At 42.3% G+C, this 21,560-nt stretch overlaps 1 protein-coding gene across 1 annotated transcript in view; it reads left to right on the forward strand.

Moving 5' to 3' along the window:
* Window positions 1–9,812: 9,812 nt before the first annotated feature.
* SLIT3 (slit guidance ligand 3) overlaps window positions 9,813–21,560 on the forward strand; it is a 474,289-nt gene continuing 462,541 nt past the window's right edge. Inside the window, exons 1-2 of the mRNA XM_064671611.1 lie at window positions 9,813–10,054; window positions 10,140–10,392. Of these exons, the coding sequence (XP_064527681.1) occupies window positions 10,208–10,392 (185 nt within the window). The 5' untranslated portion in view covers window positions 9,813–10,054; window positions 10,140–10,207. The remainder of the gene's footprint in view (window positions 10,055–10,139; window positions 10,393–21,560) is intronic.

A 21,560-nucleotide genomic window follows, 5' to 3' on the forward strand; every position in this document is an offset into this window, starting at 1 on the left:
CTTTTATTTTACTAGACAAAAATCTCAATTTTTATTTTTGAAGATATGTGGAAACAGAAACATGGCCTTTACTAAGATAATTTCCTGTCTCAGCCCTTAATTGTGAGGGTGATGTTCTGGCAAAGGACAAATATGTTTTCTGCACAACATCTTGGGAAAGAATTCCATCTGTGATGTAATTTTGCTTTTCCTTGTTCTTAAAGGCATATGATGATATGTGACAGACAATAAAGAAAGGCACAAGGTCCAGTAAAAGCAATTTTGAAGAAAAGGTGCAATAAAGTAACTTTTTTGAATTCCTAATGAGAGAGTAATCTACAATAGCCTTAGACTTCTTTTAATGGTGTAGGTACATATAATATATATATATATATAGTTCTAAAGCATTCCTCAAGGTTGGGAATCATCCTGTCTATTAAGTCAGGTTTTAGAGTCATTGTAGGTTGAATTGGTATTTTGGCATTCAGTGACAATTTTTTCAGTAATAATGTAGAGAAGTAAAAGGTTAATTGCATAAGCCTTTTTTGGTCATTTGTGTTCTGTTTGTGAGGAGGATTGTGGAGGGTGAATCATAAAATGGTTCAGCCCCTCTTGAAGAGAAGATGATAGAAAAGGAGTTAGATGATGGAATCCTGAGGTAGTTCACATGAAGTTATTTAATTTCAGGATTTCTCTCTTATTTCTTAAGTGACAGTGAATGATGTCATAAAATTAAAATATGTTTGAAATCAGGCCTGTTAGACACGACAGATGCACTACCTGTTGGAGTTCTCAGAAAGGTGTTTCAAGGGCAGGATCCTGGCACAGGATTTGAAAGGTATCCCTGGTATCCCTTTGTATCCCCTGGTACTGCAGGATTTGAAGCTGGATCACAACACTTGTGAATCAGTGGATTAGTTGAATTTGGACTAGTGAACCAATGACTGTCATCCCTTGCAGTGCCAGCTGTGAAAAGCCTTTGCTGGGCTGGGAGATTTTTATTCCTGGCTTTATTTCCCTCTGTCATTTCTTTCCTCCTGTTCTGTACTTTTATACACTCCATTAGTTTGAAGTGAGAGAAGTGTGGCTTAGTCACTCAGAATTGCTTTTATGGAACATAATTAGGAGCTTCTGACCCCAAAATGCACTTGGGCTATGTATTCTGAGGTTGGGTGTTCCTACAAGCCTGAGTGTGATTCTTTATTTCCCCATGACAAGGTGCATTTTAACAGCAGCCACCAGAAAGAGAAGCTTTGTTGTCTAAATTTGTTCTTTTGTTTCCAGATATTTGCAGGTTTGTTAAAGGAAACATAGTTTTGCTTTCAAAACAATGTTTCTAGACAATTTCAAGTGAGTTCTCTTGAGAAAAAACAACTTTAACTACAGGGAAGTTTGTTATTTCTAGGCCAAATACATTATCTGCCAATCTTTCTAACACAAGGGATGTTGTTCATGTTTAGGGCTTTCATTTACACTTTTAAAATGATTTAACTCTCTTAAGATGTCAAAAGGCTGAGCAGACCAGTCTTTTTGTGTCTGAAAGTGGAAACAGGAGTTGAAGTAACACTTTTTGAGGCTTTTGTGTCCATTGACTTCATTAAATTACCAGCATTTGGCTTTCCAATTAGCACACATATTGGACACAGGCTGCTCCCATTCCAAGGGGTTTACTAATCTTCTATAGAAAGTGAATGACTGAGTTTGAGAACTTCAATTCCTATACCTTGGAATAACCATCATGAAGTTTTGTGGTTTTCTTTCCAAGTGTTGACTTGGAAGGAATTGTGTGAGAAAGTCTGTGCAGCCTGGAAATGAGACAAATCCTTTTTGCTCTGCCCAGTGTGGCTGGTCACCGTGTTGTCCTGATGGTTCTGGTTTCATTGGGAAATTTCTTGTTTTCTTTTCTCCTTCTCAGGGAGGGGATGTGGAATTAGAAAGCCCAAACAGGAAAACAATGAACAAAATGGATGAACTAGATATGCGAAGCTTTTGAAGTGGAAAATTCAATAAAACACTTTCAGATCTTTCTCTCTTTGGCTTTCCATCCCTTTCATAAAGTGTGCAGAGCAGATATTGAAGAGTACCACTAAAAATCCTATTCCACAGCTGTCCAGATCAATGTACATACATATGTAAGCACTTACAGGGAAAAGCTGGAATTTTCTCTAGTACTTTGCTTTCAATTACCATATCTATTAAAGACATCCATAAGGGAAAAAAATTTCTACTGTCAAAGACCACAAAATGTTCACATTAATAAAAGATTGCATATTTACAAAATACTTCTAGCTCTTTATATTTAATGTAGACTTTAACTTAGATGGGAAAATAATACTTGAAACATGCTTTGTGAAGCTCAGTCTGCTCTATAACTTTGTGTGCATTATAAATCTCTATAAAGTAGTAAATGGAGGCCAGGAGGCTGACTTGCCAAGGTCATAGCCCCTAAGTAACACAAAAACAAAATCCAGGTTTTCTGGTTCCTGCTTTAAGCACTAGATATTTCCTTTCTGCACTCCAAAGAATTTTTTAATGTGACTGTGCTGGTGTAACAGGGATTTAGCTGCCTAAGCTTTGTGCTGAACATACTTTTAAACTTCTGATGTTATTGGAAACTTTTCAATGTCAGGGGTAGGGAACCACTATATTATAAATAGATGAGGATCTGAACCTCTGATGCCAGCACATGCTAAATGATATTTTAACTCCTATTGCTGCATCTCTGAAGCAAAAATTCTAGGAAGCCACTTATTCTTCAAAATCAGTCAGTTCTTGACACATTGAGAACTGTGAAGCACCCCCAGGTGAGGTAATGGAACATCTCACATTGTGGCAATGGCACTGCTTAGTCCATGTGCCAGTGTTAATAACATTCAATCACAATGCAGAAGTGATTAATAACAGCTTTGAAGGCTTTATTTCCTCCAAAGCTGCCCAGAATTTCAGATGAGCTCTGTCCTTCAAGACAGTGTAAGGTAATAAATACTTTTTCCCCGTGAAAATGCTTTATTTAGGGTAATAGGTGTATACTGCCCCATCCTTCTGATTTGGGTTCCAAACTGAGGAACTAGTCAAATTTTGAAAACTGTGTTTATGTTATGAAGCTGATAGTCTCTATCTAAAGGATTGCTTTGTCTTAAAGAATGGAGGTTTTGCTTCTTGTCTAAGAGAAGTATTGACTTCTGGGCCTACTGCTCTGATAATTTTGCATTTAATTCACTTCAGTGGTTGAAGCCTGCATTTGAATTTGTGCCTAAGATTGTGCCACTTTAATTGTTTGGTTTTTTTTTAACAACTGCTGGTGTAGACAGCTGTGAATAATGAATTATTATGCTTGGAATTAAAACAAACAAGAGGGAAAAGAAAACCCTAAATGTCATGAGATACAGAATCTCTCAAAATTGCCTAATGTCAGTCTCTAGCTGAAACAAAACAAGCTCAAACTGAGGAAATACTGCTTCATACAGCAGTGAAGGTCACAGATTATTGCCAAAACCTTCTATACCCTGCACCAGAAGCAGCACCCTCAAACCTGAAAGGTTTCCACGCTGTGACCTCCTTAAGCCTTTTTATATGTTCCAGAACTATTTAGGTTTTCCAACTAACTCAGTACTTCCTTATGGAAGCACTATATGTCCTGTAAACAGAATGCAATGTCTTGAACATTGCCTGCTATATGCAAGCCATGTTCTTATTGATTATAGGCTTTAAGAACAAAACACTCACTTATTAGGTGGATATTGTGTAGCATGTAATGATGGGCCTTATTTTGTATTTTAACTCAGTAGTTAATGCTCTATAGTTGATGGAATATGTGGCACAGGAGGTAGCAGAGGGGATATAACATGGAAGGCTTCCTAGCTTGTTTTTGTTGTGTGCTACATATCTAATATAGAAGAACCTAATTTAATTTACTAAGCTTTTAGTGGAACTACTTTCTGTTTACTTCATAAGCTGTAATTTAAAATTCTTTAACACACTTAGTGTTTTCAGCAGCAGTGAAGGTGCATGATCCCATCTCAGGGTTGGTTAATCAGCTTTCTGGTGCTTCCCAGTTTGACTTTGCCTGCCTGAGCAACAGCATATTAGGAACTAGGATAAGGAGCAAGTGGATTCAATACCATCCATTATTAGGATTAAGCTGACAGAACAAACTAATTCCAATTTTCAAGGACAACTGCAATTCCATCTCTGAATCCAAGCGAGAGAAAATAGATGGTTTCAGTCTAATTTGTGATCTTCTACACAGCTACTCTACCATACTAGAGTCCTGCTCTAAGTGGAAGAAATCCTGTTTAAACTCTTTGCTGCTCAAAGTTCCTTCTTTTTTTGTGTACTGTGTGGTGATTCCCAGTGTGCCAAGGGGACACAGTGCCATGATTATTGTTGCATGGAATCATCTTGGGTATTACCACATCTCACAGTGGGAATGGATTGATGAGTAAAGGTGTACAGGCTGCTGATATTCATGGGTTTAACCTGGTTGAGGGGCATATAAGGCTTCTTTCCATTATTAGACTTTCTAATCCATTTGATGTTTCATAGCAAGTAGCAGCCTTCAGTAGTGCCTTAGGTCTGATGACTGCTTTTGTTGTATAGTTGTAGTATTTTAAAAGCAGCTCATGCTTATTTCAATAAACTTAATATTTAAAAACAAAGACAAAGGTGAAAACATTGTTTACTCAGCTTAACACACTCTTAACAAAGAAAACAAAAATGTTTTCCCAGCTAACAAAAACAATTAACACGAAAATATCTTTATAAAAGGTATTATTGAATATTTATTTGACAGTTAATTTTCCTTTTGAAACGGGAGTAGATAATACTGATATCTGTTTTGAAAGTTGTCATTAAACCTCTTGAGGGCTCAGATAAACTTTACTTCCCGAGGCAGCGAGGGAGCATCTGCGCGGGGCCACGAGAGGGCACCGCGACACCAGGCAGTGCCTGCGCGGGTGGTGGCACGGCCCTAAAACCCCTCCGGCCCCAAAAACCCGCGGGTCCCGGAGCGGGGCCGAGATGCGACGCGCTCCGAAACAGCGCGGCAATATCGACATCCGTCATGTCAAACCTATTTCTGGCTTCTAATAAAAAATCAAGCTCGAATTCCTCGGCATTGACAGGGTACCCAAGCGCAGCTTTATGTCCTTTTTAGGGAATGTACCGAGAGGCTTTATTTAACTTGCTATATGTCGTTGCTTCCCAAATGCTTGCATCAGGGACTTTTAAAATGAGGCGGGGTTTGAAATGCACACATCAGCCCGGTCATGTGGGGGAGCATTAAGTGATGTGTCAGATGTGCTTGAGAGCTCCTCTTGGAGCTGTTCGGGGAGCCTTGTGACTTATGATAAGATTCAAGGCTTGATTGCTTTGAAGTGATCAAAATTAGTCACTTCCTCTCCACCCTCCTGGTTCCTGCTGGTGGTGGTGGAGGCTTTGCAGGTAGTCCTGCAGCACGGGGCTCTGTGGTGGCCTGTTGTTGCTTGAACCCAGAGAACCACACGTTCAGATTCCTTTAGTTGGGTCTATTTTTTTGCCTGTAAACTTTCAGATTTCAGGGCTTCATCCATGTTGCAGTTCCCCCCCAGGCCTCTAGACAACCGACTATTGTGCACTGGAAAAGGGTGAGCGTTTGGGAGCCATCAGATGAGCTCCACATGTGCAGGCCACATGGACACAGCACCAGTGCGGGGTGTCCCGTGTTCCTCAGACATGTCACACTTCCTCCCCAGCGTGTGCACATGCAAAACTGCCCGGGAAGTCCCCAGCAGTGAGGTGGTGACGTTATGGATGCCACACCATGGCATGCAGCTCCAAATTAAGTGCAGACACTCGTGCTTGCGTATTTTGTGAGGAACGCGTTGGAAGTTCAAAACTGTCCAGAAAAAGGGGTTTTCTTTCACTTACCTCTCTTCAAGCAGCTGCCTTGATGGTCTTGTTTTGCCCACCCTACTCCCAGAACTCAGCTCTGCTCGACTGTGAGTGGTTTTGATGGTGTTATGGCAAGGTGGAGGTACTGGTGGAGTTGATGAGGATGTCAGTGGTGTGCTCAAGAAAGAATTGCTTAGGAGACAGCACTGCTTGAATGTAGGTACACTCTGAACATCTGCTTAGTAAATGCTCTCCCATGCTAAGAGGAAAAAACAAAACTACTTTTTTTTTTCTTACTTGAAAACAAATAGATTAAATAAAAATATTTATGTATTTAGTAGTTCCAAATTGATTCAAGCATGTTCTAAGTAGTGAACTACTCATTTTCTAAGAGAAACTGCTATGGTTCTTATTGCAGAAGCAGCAGGCAAGATTTAAATCCCTGCTGAGCAGACAGCACACCTTTGATAGTCATCTTGTTTGTAAGGGGTTTTACATATATGGAAATGTTGGTAGTGTCTAATACTTGAGGAAACAGTACAGATAAAAGCTGTCCAGCTTTAGATGGCTCCTAAAAATAACTTGTCTAAGTTGGTATAAATACAAATAAGAAACACTTTATATATTCAAATGATTTGATAATCTGTAGTTTTATGTAACACATGCTGTGCTGACCTTTGCCAGCTCCATAGAAAGTGATGAACAGGGACTTGTTTGCCAACTTCTGGAGATTGCAGGAAGCTGGAAGCCCTTGTACAAGTGTGACTATGTAAAAAAACCCAGCAGGGTTAATGCTCTGCTTCACTGTGGCTTGTCTTGAGATTGTGGCCATCTCCTTTTAAGAGCTGTTTTAACTGGAATGTAGGAAAACGTACCTCTTTTAAAACAATTAAATATAATTCAAGGATATCCTTGGCTTTCAGTTCATCTATTTTTCTGTCATTTAGTCTGGTTCACTTGTCTTTTTCAGGGAAATGTTGTTCTGAGGGATTAGCAGTGAAGCACGGAATATACTGACTGCCTTGGATGAGTGTGTAGAAGAGGTTTTAGGTATTGTTTTTTTCAGTGTTTCTTAGAAATTGAAATTTATCACAGTTATGAAAAAATACCACCAGTAATGTTTGCATTACCTGTAATCATTTATTTAGTGCCAGCTGCTTCTGTCCCTCCATCCTGAGGTGAGGGGTGTGCTCCTCTCCTTCTGGCCACCTTTGTAGCTGGGAAGATGATCTCTAGTAAACTAGAACAGGAAAAAAGCCTTTCTTTGGAATGATGTTTCCTGGCTGCCAAGGAAGGTTAGGTTCCAACAAAAGTATTTTCACTGCTCGAGTGAGCTCAGGGCGGACACCGGAGCCTGTGTGGAGGAGACTGCAGAGCTTTTGCAGTACTTTGTCTCCCTGAGCAGTGTCATTTCTGTCTTGCCTGGTCTGAACCAGCTGTTCCTTGTTCAAGAGCTGATCCCTTGTAGACTAACACTCGATGGAGGGCACTTGCCTTGGAATAGATAGTGCTGAGTGTCAGTGACGTGCCTGGAGCTGGCTGGGCTTCTGCCCTCTCGAGAGGTAAAGGAGAGGGACATGGTTCAGGCCCCTCTGGTTATCACTGCAGCTTTGGGCACTGCAGAGTTGTGGTTTTGCCCCCTACTTCATGTGTTTATGCTGGTGGTTAGAGTCCTCTTCCTCTGGGAAAGGAGAGCTTGATTTGGGGATCCACACACCTCCCCAAGCTTTTGGGTTCTGCGGGTTTGGAAGAGATGGGGGGGATAGTGTTTTCTAAGCTTTCCTGAAGCAGCATAAAGCAGCCACTTGAAGGGGTGACAGCTGAGTTCCTCTGGGCATTTTCAAACCTGGTGTCACTTGCCACTGAGCCTTCTCATGTTGGGTACTGCTGGAAAAGGATTACTTCACTGAGCTTTGTGTTGTCATGGAAGTGGTTCAGTCTTAGGGCTTGATCAAAAGAGTTTCTATGCAGAAATGGAATTTCTCATGTAAATAATTCACTTTTAAATGAGGAAAAGCACTTTTTTGTTTTTCAGACAAAGACCAGGAGAGGTGAAGGTTAACTTGTGGTGTTGCCTGTGCTCTTTGGCAAATTTGCCTTCACAGGGAAAAGCTCAGGTGTCAAGCCTTCGCTTGTTAGAGAAGGCAGTAGATAAGTAGCTGCCCTGCTGGCTGTAAAGGAGGACACTCCATTGGTTTGGGCAAAGCCAGCTATCCAGGTGGGCAGGAATGCCTTATGTAATTCCAAATTTCACTAAGCAAATCATGAAGAAAATATTGCCAAAAACGATCAGATATTTAGGATGTGTCACTACACACTGGAAGGCCGTGTTCATATATTGTGGTGAACGTCTTACACTGGTGTTTTTCCTACAATCCCTTCACTTAAAACACTAAATGTTTATGTTTGTAGAAAAAAAAAGCACCTGAGAACCTGAGTCCTAATGTAACTTAGCCTTTTCACATCTTTGGAGGGTTTTGTGGTCATGCTGGCCATGATCCTTTGTTGAAAACTTTTCCCTTCCTACAGGATCAGAGCCTGGACTCCTGTAGTCATCGACCACAATTTTGTGACGTAGATAAAGAACAGATTATCTGTGTTGCCAAGTAAGTTAGGCATAAACATGTCTTTTGAACTATTTTTGTGTGCAAAACAGGCAGGTTTTCATGATGTGCATAACCAGCTTTATTTTGGGTCAGGAGGTCACTGTGTGTGTGGAGCACTACAGGGAGACCCTTCCTGCTAATGGGCCAAGACTTACTTTTTAAAAACCACCTTTTTGTGCACCTCCCCAGACTTGCGATTTTCTAAGTAATCTCTAACTGCTATAAGATTTTTAGGGTGTGCTGTGTTGTTTTGGTCCACCTTCGGTAAGACATTCTGAGCTTCACACTGCACCAGACCGGGGTGGAATTACCATGCACAGGCACCTCGTTTGGTCTTATTTACAGAAAATTTGTCTAAGTTTTAACTTAGCGCTGAACTTCAGCACTCCAATCACAGCAAGGGCCGGGGCTGGGTCCAGGGGCAGGTGAGAGGGACCGGGGCAGGCGAGTCCCGGGGGCACCGAGTGCACGTGAGCGGGGCTTGGATGCAGCGGAGGCGCCCCGGCAGCACCGGAGGGAGGGTCTGTGTGCAGCAGAATCCCGAGAACACGGGCGGAGGTGCTGATGCTGTACCTCACGGTACAGGTGAGCAGTGGGAGCGCCGGTGCAGGTGAGGGGTCCGGCCGCAGTGGAGGTCCCGGTACAGGTGAGGGGTCCGGCCGCAGTGGAGGTCCCGGTACAGGTGAGGGGTCTGGCCGCAGTGGAGGTCCCGGTACAGGTGAGGGGTCTGGCCGCAGTGGAGGTCCCGGTACAGGTGAGCCGGGGGAGCCCCGGCCGAGGCGCGGCCGCCGCCGCCAGGGGGTACTCGGGGCGAGCGAACGCGGGGAACAAAAGGCGGCGGGTTCCCCGCGGCCGGAGAGGGGGAAACGCGGGGCCGGTTCCCGAGCCCTCCAGCCCGCACATTCCAGCCCGAAACCCGAACCGGGGGCAGGGGGCGGGCTCGCCCGGGCTCCGCGAGCCGCGTCCCCTCGGCGCGGTGCCGGCGGGGCAGGGGCTGCGGGGCTCGGCCGGGGCTCCCCCGTCTCCCCCCGGCGCTGTCCCGCCGCCGAGCCCCCTCGGGCCGGTGCCTCCGGCGCGGCCCCGAAGTTGCGGCGCCCCGGCCCCCGAAGTTGAGCGGGCGGTGACGTCAGGCCCGGCGGCCAATGGAGCGGCGGGCGGGGGGGGGCGCGGCGGCCGCTCCATCCCCGCACCGCCATCCCCGCACCGCGCACAGCCCGGCGCCGCTCCCGCACGGACACACCGGAGCACGGACACACGGACACACGGCCCGGCCGGGGGCGGCTCGCGGCGCCCCGAGGAGCCCCCGGCGGCTTTGGGGCGGCCGCGCAGCCCCCTCCGCGCGGTTACCTGCCCGGCCCAGGTGGGGCGGTGCGGAGCGGAGGAGGCTGTTTCGGAGGGTGCCGCCGCTTCTGATGGATGTTTTGTGTGTGTTTGCCTCCGCTCCCGGGTTCTCTTTCATGTGTGGACGCGTCTGGCTCGAGCTCTGTTAAACTATCTGCCTTCTGGTACCGGCCGTAGATAACAGAAAGAAACCTGAGCCCGAAAGGCAATTCCCCACCTTCTTCCACCTAACGTGACCTTCTCGGGCGCCTTTGAAGGTTTGCTGGTGCTCCGGCGATGATGGCAGTGGTGGGTTCCCTTGGGCTGTACTAAGAGCCTCTTGTTTTCTTTTCCCTTTCTTAGAGGCATTTCATCTTTAAGGGCTGGCTGCTCGCGCACACTTTTATACCCACCGAAGCCATCAAGAAACCATGTTGCGTGGGGGAAGAAGTGCGTTTCTGTGCCTTGGAATGATCTTGAGCGTTTGGAGCTCCGTGACTTGGATGCCTGTTGGAGGATGCCCGCATAAATGTACCTGTATTGCTTCCAACGTGGATTGTCATGGACTGGGACTCAAAACTGTACCGAGGGATATTCCCAGGAACGCGGAGAGACTGTAAGTAAAACCGTTAAGGGCTCCTCGAGTAGTTGTAGGAACACCTGGGACGAGTTTCCCAACACCTGCCTATCAGTGCAGAGTACTTAGGAACAGGAGTTTCAGTAATCCAACACGGATTAATGTTTTCAGGAGGGAAGGGGAGGAGCTTTTCAGGAGTTACAGCGATCCTGCCGCTGTGCCTTTTCAAAAAACGATCGGTTTCAGAGTTTCACGTTTTTTAAGTTTCAGTTACCGTCTGATTGGGTTTTGCAGTGACTTGCTTGTAATGGAGCTGGGAGCCGTACCTGGAGTGCTCCCCGCTGTAATCATTGTCAATGCAAACACCCATTTAATATGCAATTAGAAACCTGGATGTTTTCACCTGGTGGCAGTTTCTCCTTACTCTCTCAGTATGGCGATTTCATCACCATGGAAAAACCGCCTGCTGCCATAAACTAATTCAAATGGAGAAGAAGTCACATTAAGCAGCCTCTAATTTCTCTTTTAAGCTGCTGCGGGGAAGCTGCTTGTTTAATTTTTAATCTGCTTCAGGGTTTATGATAGTAATGTAACGCTGTGGGGAGCAAGGAGAATAGCGAATGTGTTCTTAGCAATTCCTCTCTGTCATAAGTTCTTATGAGTGTTTCAGTCGACTCCTTTTACTTAATAAGTTTCTAAGGAGAAAGCTGAAAGCAAACTCGAGCTTTGTGATAGTGTTCTGGCACTCAGTTGGTGCAGAGGACGGCGTCTCTGACGTTCTTAATGCATAGCAGATGGCACATTTCAGAGAGTGCCCGGTGCTAGATATGAAGATGTCCAGAGTGGAATGTTAAACAGAGCCCCAGCCCGGCTCTGCGCTGCTCCACGCATGACCTCAGCAAAGTGCACTCGGCTGTGCCTTATGTGGATTAGCTGATAACTTAAAATGTTTTTGAACTTGTAAGCAAATGCTGGAGATTGTATGGCCTGACTTCCTGTTTTATTTCCTTCTGGGTCACAGAGTTGGGGAAACTTCAAATTTTCAAGCAGTTTTTTTTTCCTCCGAGGAAGAAAGCTGGGTGAGGTTACTAAGCAAACAAAGTTTCTGTGCAGAGAGCACTCCTAAAGGCTGAGTTCTGCCCCGGGATGGAATTTTATAGTATCCTTGGCTGTTTCTAAATGCGTTTTATAGTGCTGAGAGCTCTTAAATGACAGCAATATGCAGCTTTCTCACTACACTATTCTACCATCTTTGATGTTTTGTGGCCATATCAGCCTTTCTGTTAACCCCAGCTGTGTGAGCAATCGTTTTCAGATGTCAGTGCTATAGAAACCTTAACTTCTGCCTGAAACTGTGAAACTGTGTACTCTAAAATCAATGAGTAGCAACCTTGGCAGTTTAGGGCCAAAAGAACACACCCCAATCCTGAAACAACAAACCCCACAACAAACCACTACTAGAGTAAGCACTGCCAAGGCAGGCAGAGCGTGTGTGATAACACGGATGGTTTAAGAGTCAAAGGCTAGAATTAAACTTCTGAATTCCAGGTTAAAATGATTCATGAGTGCAAGGTTAGTTGGCCACCTGAGAAGAACTTCAAAATGATAATTTGTTATTGCTCAAGTTTAGGGGGAATAAATGAACGTCGTTGCCAGGTTTCATTGGTGAGAACTTATGTAAGAAAGACCTGAACTTGCCTTGCCTCCTGCAGGAAGCTGAGCCAGGAGAGGAAAGCTCTTGGCCTTGGCATGTTAAGTGTTAAAAAGACTAAAGGAGAGTGTAATCACTGTCCTCTTGGTCTTGTTCTTTTTGGTGTTATTTACAGATTTAAATTTTAGATTAATGGCTTCGTAAAGAACAATAGTAGCGATTTCACAATATTCAGTTTGAATATTTAACCTAGAAGATACCACCACTGATAAATATGAAATGGAGCTGTGTTGGATGGTTTGTTTGGTTTGGTTTTTTTTTTTTAATAGTGTATTATTGGAGCATTCAGTGGCTGAAACCTTGTGGAAATAGGATACAGAGGATTGCGTAGTAACACATTAATCCGTATTTTTAAACACTGTCTTCAGTTTTCATCCTGTCAGTCCATCGTGAGCCTTTCCCTGGTTTTAAAATGTTCCCTGACATCATCATTACAACTGTGTTTTAAAGCTTGTGTCAATTCTTTCAAATCTAGTTATCTACTAGTTGCACTAACTTGAATTTTCTAGAGTAAGCAGTAGAGAGAAAAAGACTGAATTTCTTTGAGTCTAATTCTGCTCGTGGGTTTAACATCAGTCAGCCACAGGACATATCAGAGGATCTCATTTTCCCTGTGGTCCACAGCAACCTGTAACTATTTATGACATAGCAGTGGGTTGATGTGTAGTCTTGTAACTAGTGTGTTTAGCTTGTAAATAAGACCAAATTGATTATATCTGAAGTGATGAAAATATTTTTCATCTCAGAGAAGTGTTTATATGTTTATCTGGGAAAATCATTTTAACAAGTTTCTGGATGGCCACACACTGAGTGCCTTTTTCAACTGTTATGCTCTGGAAAGGTATTTACTTCTTTCTGCATTCTCTTGAGCTAAAAATTCCACATACCTGTTCAAGTTGGAAACTTTTTGCTTTAATTAGTGAGAGATCTAATGGCACCACTTAAAGTGTTTTGCCACTAAGCTTTTAGAGTTATGTTTGGACAAATGTTACAGATTGTTTGGGCTAGCGGAGCCAAGTTAAATATTATTCAAATTTGTGTTAATATGAAACCCAGGAAAACTGAAAATATAACATAAAGGAAACAATGGGAAATATCTTTAGGGGGAAAAGAATTTCTTATTGAGAAGTTCTATTAAATGAACCAGCTTTGATTACTGATTGTTCATGAGGAAGGAGATGCACATTTTTTTCTGAAGGCTTTGAAGGTGCACTTTTTGTGAGGAGTTGTACCTGTGATCTCTGTCTTGAGGGAAATGCACAGATTAACCAGCGATCACAGAGTTGTAAAACTATCCTATACTTTTTGGTTTTTACACAGACTCATCTTTAATAGTAGTTTTGCAAATATAGCAAGTATTGCTAGGTTTGGGTTGCAGTTTACCTTGTTATTACCCTCTATGATAGTCTTCTAATTGTGTGGTAGAGATTGAAGCTTTGGCTCAGTTCACTTTCATGGAGAGCTAAAAAGAGGTGAACACCATGTACTGCTGCACAACCAAATGACTCAGTCTGGACAGTGTAAGTGGTGAAGGAAATACTTGTCACTTCCAGGAGTAACTTCCAATTACCTTCGTTCTGGGGAAGGAACCCTTGGCATAGCCATCGTCTCACACAGGAAGAGAGACAGAAATTATGTCTAAGACTTCTCCTCAAGCTGCAAAATGTGATGCTCCACAGAGACCCTTGAGCAGGATGATGGAGCTGACCTTGTGGCTTGTCATTAGGATTTATTGGTCCGTTCCACATTGTGAAACAACATCCCACCAAAAATAGAAGTTTGTAGACCTTTTGTGTTGAGGAGAAAACTAATAATTTAGTAGTGAACTTAATTCTTTTATTTAAGCTATGCAACTGATAAGACCTTCCGTCTTATAAAGGCAGCACATTTAAGGATATGTAAATACATCCATGAAAATCCCAAATATTTCACCTTAATGAGAAGTTCATTAGAATTGCCTCATCAAACTCCCCTAATCAGAATTTGCTTAGCTGTGCTTCAGTTCTTGCATGTGATTACTTATATAATTTTTCTTTGGTGGAAAAATTTTCTATCTGCATAAAATATTTTACATGTGGCCTTTTGTAACCCTTGATAATGCTGATAGTCCAGTTCAGTTTGAGATGATGCGTGAATGCAGCGAGCAGATCAAAGCCACCTGGCTGACAGCTGTATTTTTGAGCTCTGAAAGGGACAAGTGATATGGAGAAACTGCTCAGGAGCCTTCTGGGTCAGTGTCTGCTTTCTGTTGGAATGGAAAGCCTGAGCCTTTGTGTTTTCCCTTCCATTCGTGTCTGGTTATCTCCTTGTCTGTTAGCAGCACATTATATATGTATAAAAGTTCCTTTGGAGAGTTTAACCATGTTTGAGCTCTTGATGAGTTTATGTTCAGTGGCTTAGAATCTTGTTTAATTGATAGTTCTCCCGTGTTAGTCATTGCTTTGTTTTGCCTTTCATTTGAGGGATTCTTTACCTTGCTGAAGTGATAAAGCTTGCAAGACTAATCTGTTCTTTGCTTTGTCTGAGCAGCTAAATTGAGTGTGTCCACATATAGGTGCAATTTAGAAGCTTAGTCATCTGCTTACTCCTGAGTTTTCATGTGGTCTGGGGTTTCTGTTACACAAATATATTATTATGGTGGTTTTGGCCTAGGTGCATTGAGCTGCTGAAGTTGCACTGGCTTGTAATAAGTCTTCAACTTCCTCAAGTTTTTCTCCAAATTAAATGCAAGCTCCTGTCTTGAATGCTTCCATATTGCTGCAGAACACGCTGTTAAACACATGCAAATATAATTATAGTGACTCTTACACTGACATTCTGTTTTTCTAGAGCTCTTCCCACTAGGGATTACCACTCATTTGTTTGTGCAGTATTAGTCTCCAAAACCTTGCGTGGAGCATTTCTCAGTTTTTTCCCTAGGTCATGTGTCAGTAAGTAGATGTCCATGGCTTTGGCTTGGAAAAGCTTGTTCTCAGAGGGACTGATCCTGGGAAAACTTGGCTGAGTTGCTTAATTTAATGTTGATACTTCTCTTTATTAATACAGTGCTGTGTGTGCTTGGCTGGACATTGCCCTGTGCTTGTGTAGGATTGGTCTTGCACTATTAAATCTCTTCCCTCGTTTTGAAGTGATGGAAGCAGGAAGGAGGATGGAATCAGCTGTTGTAAATTGGTAGCTACAGAAGCAGAGAGGTGGCCATTGTCACGTTGTCTGTATTTATTTGCAGAAATTTGGATTAGATTCTTAGATGAAAGACCAGACTACTTCCTGCAGAATTTTTTAATGAGTTGCTCCGAGACTATTTTGGTTTTTTTCCGTGTTCTTTAGCAGATGAGTGTTGATTCATGTGAAAGAATTAGGTGAAAGGAAAATTGCCCCTCTAAAAAACAACTGTTGTCTTTTAGCAAGTCCTAAAATACCCCTGGTGAGTATTGTTTTTTTATCCCTGGAATTTGTGTTTGTATGAGTTTGTAGAAGTGTGTACCAAAGACTAGAGGTATAGCTTACCTGTAGGGATGGGTTGTGAGGCCAAAAAAAATTCAACTCTAGTATATTTTATGGGTTTAGTAATTGTATAAAACTCAGTGTTGTAAGCTGTCACTTGACTGCTAAGAAGTCATTTGACCTTTATAGTCAAAACTACCTGTAATCTTTTGGAATATCACTACCAAGTTTTTGTTTGTTTGTTTGGGGGTTTTTGTGTTGTTTTTTGTTTGGTTTGTTTTTGTTGTTATTTTGGTTTTCATTTTTGTTGTTGTTTGTTTTGGTTTTTTGTGTGTTTGTTTGTTTTATTTTTTGGGGGGGGGGGTTAGTGTACAAACATTTCCAGTTGTGTTTAAAACAAAAATAACTTGTCCTGTGTGGATGTTAACTTGTGATATGATTTATTGCCTGCATTTCAGGAGTATTTAGGCTACTTCTTAACTTCCACAGAACAGAAGGAAAATTATTTTCCCAAAGAAATCTCACAGGATGCTTGGGAATAATGATAGGGAAAAAGAACTTGTCTCTAAGAAGAACATTTAGTGAGTAAGTTTCAGTGATTGCATGTTAAGAATTGAGCTTGTTTGCTGGAGAGACTGTTTAGGAGACTCAAACCAGGATGTGTTCCCTCCCAGGAACTAATAGTTAAAATTACTTGAAGCTTAATTTTTCCAGAACTCTTGATAAAGTTTGAGTGGTGCCCACAGTGCTTCATTTCCCACAGTGTGACTGAGCTTCTCCAGGACCAGCAGATCACATCTTAGTTGTAAGTAGAGCCAACATTGTGGTGGAGGCTGGATGATGGCACCTGTAGGAATCAAAACACACATCCTGCAGTCCCACAGCTCTCTGAAGTGGCTTCTCTTTTCCTGCTTGGCTTATTTACCACTCCTGCAAGACAAAGCAGGGCTGTCTCCTTCAGGGTTAGGCACAGCAAGTTTCTAACTTCAGGTGAGGAGGGAAGGATTTCAAGGGAAGTTTTGGGAAAAAGGCTAAAGTGAACCTCAAATGGCAAAGCTTTTTCAAGAACAGCAGTACTGGCAATGTCATGGAGAATGACTAGAAGTGTGGCAAGTATTTCTTCAGATGTTTGTCTATCCAGATGTTCCTGTACAGGGATGTGCAGGGGAGCAGTGGTGCTGACAAATGTTACCATAACAGAGGTCAGTTTTGTTCCCCATCCTTGTGAGGTTTGAGACAGGCTGGTGGGATGTGCATCCTGCCCTTGGCTCCTTTCTGATACTTAGGTGGCAATCTCTTCTTGTTGATTCAAGTGCATTATCATAATTTTAGATGGATTTTGGCCTAGGACTGCTGTTGTCACTCCCATCCCCTTCTATGTTCATTAACAGGTTTAGTTTGCCAATGTAAAGCTATATCAATTTGACTTTTCTGTTTGTTTTTAAGTCATTTTCAGGATAAGAAAGGGCTGGGTTCTAGTCACATTTGGCTTGCAATATGGCCCAAGCTACTCTGTTTTCAGTATTTTCCAAGGCTTTTCTCCCGAGATCTGTAATGCTCTATTTCCAAATCTGTTTTCAATGTTGTGCAGTCAGACATATCATTAAGATCTTGAATGGTTCTCATCAGTGACAAGAACTGCTTCTTCCCTATTAAGAAATGGCTTTGTAAGCAATTGTCAGTCTCTTCTAATGGTCCTAAATACATAAAAGATCCGTCTGCCTATTTACAAAAGGGAGCAGGTCTGTGCTCTTGCACTCAGAGTAAATTTTAGATGAGTTTAAGGCCATTTCTGTAGAAAGGGAATTTAAGAGGGTGATTTTTACCACTGCCAGTTATTTTCAGCTTTTTTTTTTTCCCCCTAACTGAATCTGGTCTGTCAGTTTTCTCTGTCAGAATAAATTTGCCTGGTATTCCAGTTTTACGCCATCTGTTTGATGGCTGCAATCTATGTTTTTAATCTTATGATTGATAGATTTTTGGAGCTTTTAATTAGATTTTTGACTTTTCCAACAGTGACTTGCTGCTTTTTTCTAAGACCTTAAGTTCGTGTCTCAGGTGCAAATAAGAATTTAGCTAGGGGTTCAAATCTCCTTTGCTGTCGCTGGTGAAGGAGCATTTTCAATAAACATGGATACAGTTAAAATGAGGCAGAAAACAGAATTTTAAAGCGGATCTTATCTTGAATTTGCATCAAGAAATGCTGTCTGAAAATTTACTGCTCAGTTGTTTACAGGATTGGTGTTGATCAGCAGCCCACTTCTACCTGTGTTTCCCTGAAAATCTGCAATACTGTTGCAGAAGTGATTCCTAAATTCTTATATCAAAGCAGGTGATACATGGAGAGTCCTCAGGAGACTCCTTGGGAGAGTCCTCTGTTTCTCCTGCTGGGATCCCACTGTGCCTTCCTGCCTCAGGGGTGTAGGGAAGGATCAGCCTTGTGGGATTAGTACCAGGTTATTAATGAACACACTCAAATGTTTTTAGAGTCCAGGCAGCACTGAGGATTTTGGGAGGCAGCCTCCTCTTGTTGATACCTTGCTGGCTGCTAAGTTGACCCCTGGTCGTTCTGCTCTGAGGTGCAAGGCTTTTAGCAGTGATACCACATTTAGGACAGATTTTTTTTTAGACTATTTGGAGAGACTTTAACCCTCTCCTGGTCGTGGGGATGCTGTGGTGACACCATGCTGTGAGTGCACACAGACAGTCACCCAAAAATACAAGACACGTGAGTTGCCTGTAATTCTTGACAACGTTTTCCCTGTGAACCTTGACACTAGTTTGAGTCTACAGGACACAGAATTGGTGTTTCAAATAGTGCTCCATATAATGGGAGGGATAAACTGCTCTGGAGGTTAATGATTTGGAGATCAGTAACCCATTTTAACAGCCTGGGAACATGCTTGGAGCAGGTGTGGGGAGGATGAACTCCATTTCTGAAAGGTTTTTTTGCCTTTTTTTTTCCATTTTGGGGTTTTCTTGGGAGGAACTGTCCTTGTTTTAAACAGAAAGTTTGTTTTGCAAGGTTTTAAATTTACTGTAATTTTAATTCTATCAGTTAAAAATATGTCATGCCAGGTAGGCTGAATTAGAGTTGAGGGCAGTGCCTGCTGTACTGCTCAGTGCTGTTTCATCTGCCTGTCTTCATCCCTTTGCTCTTTTTTTCTTTGCAGAAAACCCTTTGGGAAATCTTTGTTTGTGCAGTGCTCAACAGGAGAAATCTTGAGCTATCATGAGGGTGCTTTTAGGCCTGATAACTGAAATGATAATAAACTTTATATTAGTGAAGCTGAGGTTCTGATCTCCAAAATCACAGCACTATCAAATGGAGCTTTTAATGTCTGTCTCCAAACTTTTTTTTTTTTCCCCAGGAGCTGGAATCTGTCAAGGTTGGCTGCTTTTCTGGGGAGTGGGGGGGTACTGGGGGCAAGGGAGGCACAAAGTGGAGGGAAGAGTATGGGAATCAGCTTTCTCATAAAATGTGTCAAAAGATAAGCATTTAACTATTAAGAAAATAACATTTTTATAGCAGAGGCATAGGTGCATGCTTGTGCATGCTAATAGTTAGGGGACTGTTTCTGAATCCTTGGGGGGTTTATTAGTTGGTCTCTCTCCTTTATTCCTGAGGCAGGTAAGGAATGTGCTAATTAACTGATACAAAATGCATGTGTTAGTAGACTGTGAGGTATTACTGGTGGGTGTTGTTGTGAGACCCTAATAAATAACCTTGAAAGCTTCAAAAGATGGTGAGTTGTGACCCTGATGAACCCCCTCAGGTCACATTAAAGTGAAGTATTTTAAGTCATTCAGCCAAACTGTCCTAGAGAATTGTCTTCTCTGACGTTTCCTCTGGGTGTGCACTGGGCAACAGTGAGCACTTGTGCAGGTATTTGAGCAGCTTTTTAGGTTGAAGTAGTGCTTGGTTGTCTGTCTGTCAGAAATGGTTTTCAGCATTAGCAGAAAACATGGTTGCATGTTACGTAATTCTGACCTTATACAAAAGCTTGGCTTGACTTGGAAAAGCTTTTTCCACAAACAACTGGTCCCAAAGTAGAAAAAAATTCAAATTCCTAACTTTAGTTTTCCTTTGAAGATAACAAAAAGCTCAGCCAAAAATGGAAGACGCTTCCCCTAGAATTTTGCAATCATGTTCCTTGGGACGTGCTGTCTTGTCCAAGATGAATGAAGAAAGATATTCTCTGTGTAAGAATATAATTTATCTTTATATTAATGATTCCCCCCTTATAAGAAGGAAATAACAAGCAGCAGTTTGGTGGCCCATTCTCTCTGTTTTAGGCTATAGAGTGTAGCATGTAAAGCTCCTATAACAGATGTGATTGCATGACATCCAGCCCATTATAAGTAATCCTGTAATATGTGTGCTGCTTGTCCACAGCTATGGAGACACCAGTGTTTAATTAAAACAGTTTGGGAACAGAGGTGAAGGACAGAGGAGTGTAAAATGTACTATTCAGCATTATTCTGTCAGCATAACATTTCCTTTCTGTATAATCAAACCTGCAAACTCTAATAATTAGACAGGAATTCCTGCAGGCTGAGACAAACATGTATTTCCTTGGAAGAAGCAGAGTACTTGAATTACTCAATCCATTATGCTGCTCTCTGTGGGCCTTAGGTATGACTTCCACATGAGTCTGCTCAACTGGAAATTCAGCCACTGCACAAGCTGCAAAAAGTAGGTTTGGGTTTTTTTTTCTTGATGTTTTTTAACATCTGTAGCTTGCCAGATAACTTTTTTTCTTGTTTTTATGAGGATGAGGACAGAAGTGTGTCACCTGCAAGCAGTTCCAGATCATTTGGACACTAAAATGTGTGTTATTAACCAAGCACTGCTGTAATGGACTTGGGAATGGAGAGCTTATTCACAAAATTAGGGCACTTAACCTCTAGGATTCCTTTTCCCATTGTTCAGCCAGAAAGAAAACAGTCTGACTCATACCTGACAGCCTCTGTAATCACAAGGAACGATCTCACTTTTTTGCATTGAAAGCCCTGTCGTGGAGGTGTGTTACAGAGGTGGGAGGGACTGCAGCACAGGGTTTGCACACTCCAGCTGTTGTGGGGCTATTTAATTACTGTTTCAATTTTCCTGGGGGCTGAAACTATCCGGTGTCATGTGGTGCTGTCCAACAACTACAGCAGAAATTATTAAATGTCGAACTCTGAGTTAATTGATATTCTGGCTTAAGATCCCCAAACTGCTGGATCCCCCATAACTGTGCAGGTACACTGTGCAGTTATTGCTGAAGCTGTGCAGGATATTTAGGAATCTTTTCAAGAACTCTGGTGGTTGTGTTTTCTCTGCTGATGTTCCTCCACCCATGACTTATTCTTACTACAGATCAGGCGAGGGGTGATTTCTCCTACAAACCAGGTAGTTTGTAGGTCTGTTTGTTGGTCTGTTTTCTCCTACAAACCAGGTAGTTTAAGATCTCCCCTTAACCTTTTATTTAAGTTCAGCAGCTCTCTCATCCTCTGTTCATTTGTCACATGCTACATGGAGGGCTTTAAATCTTTTTCTTCCAAAGAACTGGATGATGTGAAGTGTTCAGAGAGTGCCAGTCTTTCAAGAACTCTGCAAAGGAACATGAGAAATTCTTTTTCTAAGTCAACTGTTTAAGAAGAAGAAAATCACTTAAGGCTTATAGAATCGAAATGTATTTTTTTTAAAAATGAAATTGCTTCAGCTGAATTTGATTTTGAAGTTGTTGTCTTTCTTTACAAGTGATGTTCATACTTGCCCATGTGACTTGGAAACTACTGGAATTTGTGTGTTTCATAAAATCCAGTCCCAGGAATTCATTTCCTGCATTGCAAAATATGTTAAATCTGAAGATATGCAGATTGTGCTGCCAGAGGGCTTCAGGGTAGCGTTATAATTGAGTAGTTTATCACAGTAACTTTGAAGTTCTTGGACTGAAGGCATAGGAGAATTGCCAAGTGCTTCCTATAGGGAATATGGTCATTTAAGGTTAAGAGGCTAGTGGCAGTCCACAGCCATTAAAGGCAAATTAGCTGCATAGCAGAAATC

Source organism: Pseudopipra pipra, chromosome 15 (genome assembly GCF_036250125.1).
Source record: "Pseudopipra pipra isolate bDixPip1 chromosome 15, bDixPip1.hap1, whole genome shotgun sequence".
Taxonomy (NCBI): Eukaryota; Metazoa; Chordata; class Aves; order Passeriformes; family Pipridae; genus Pseudopipra; species Pseudopipra pipra.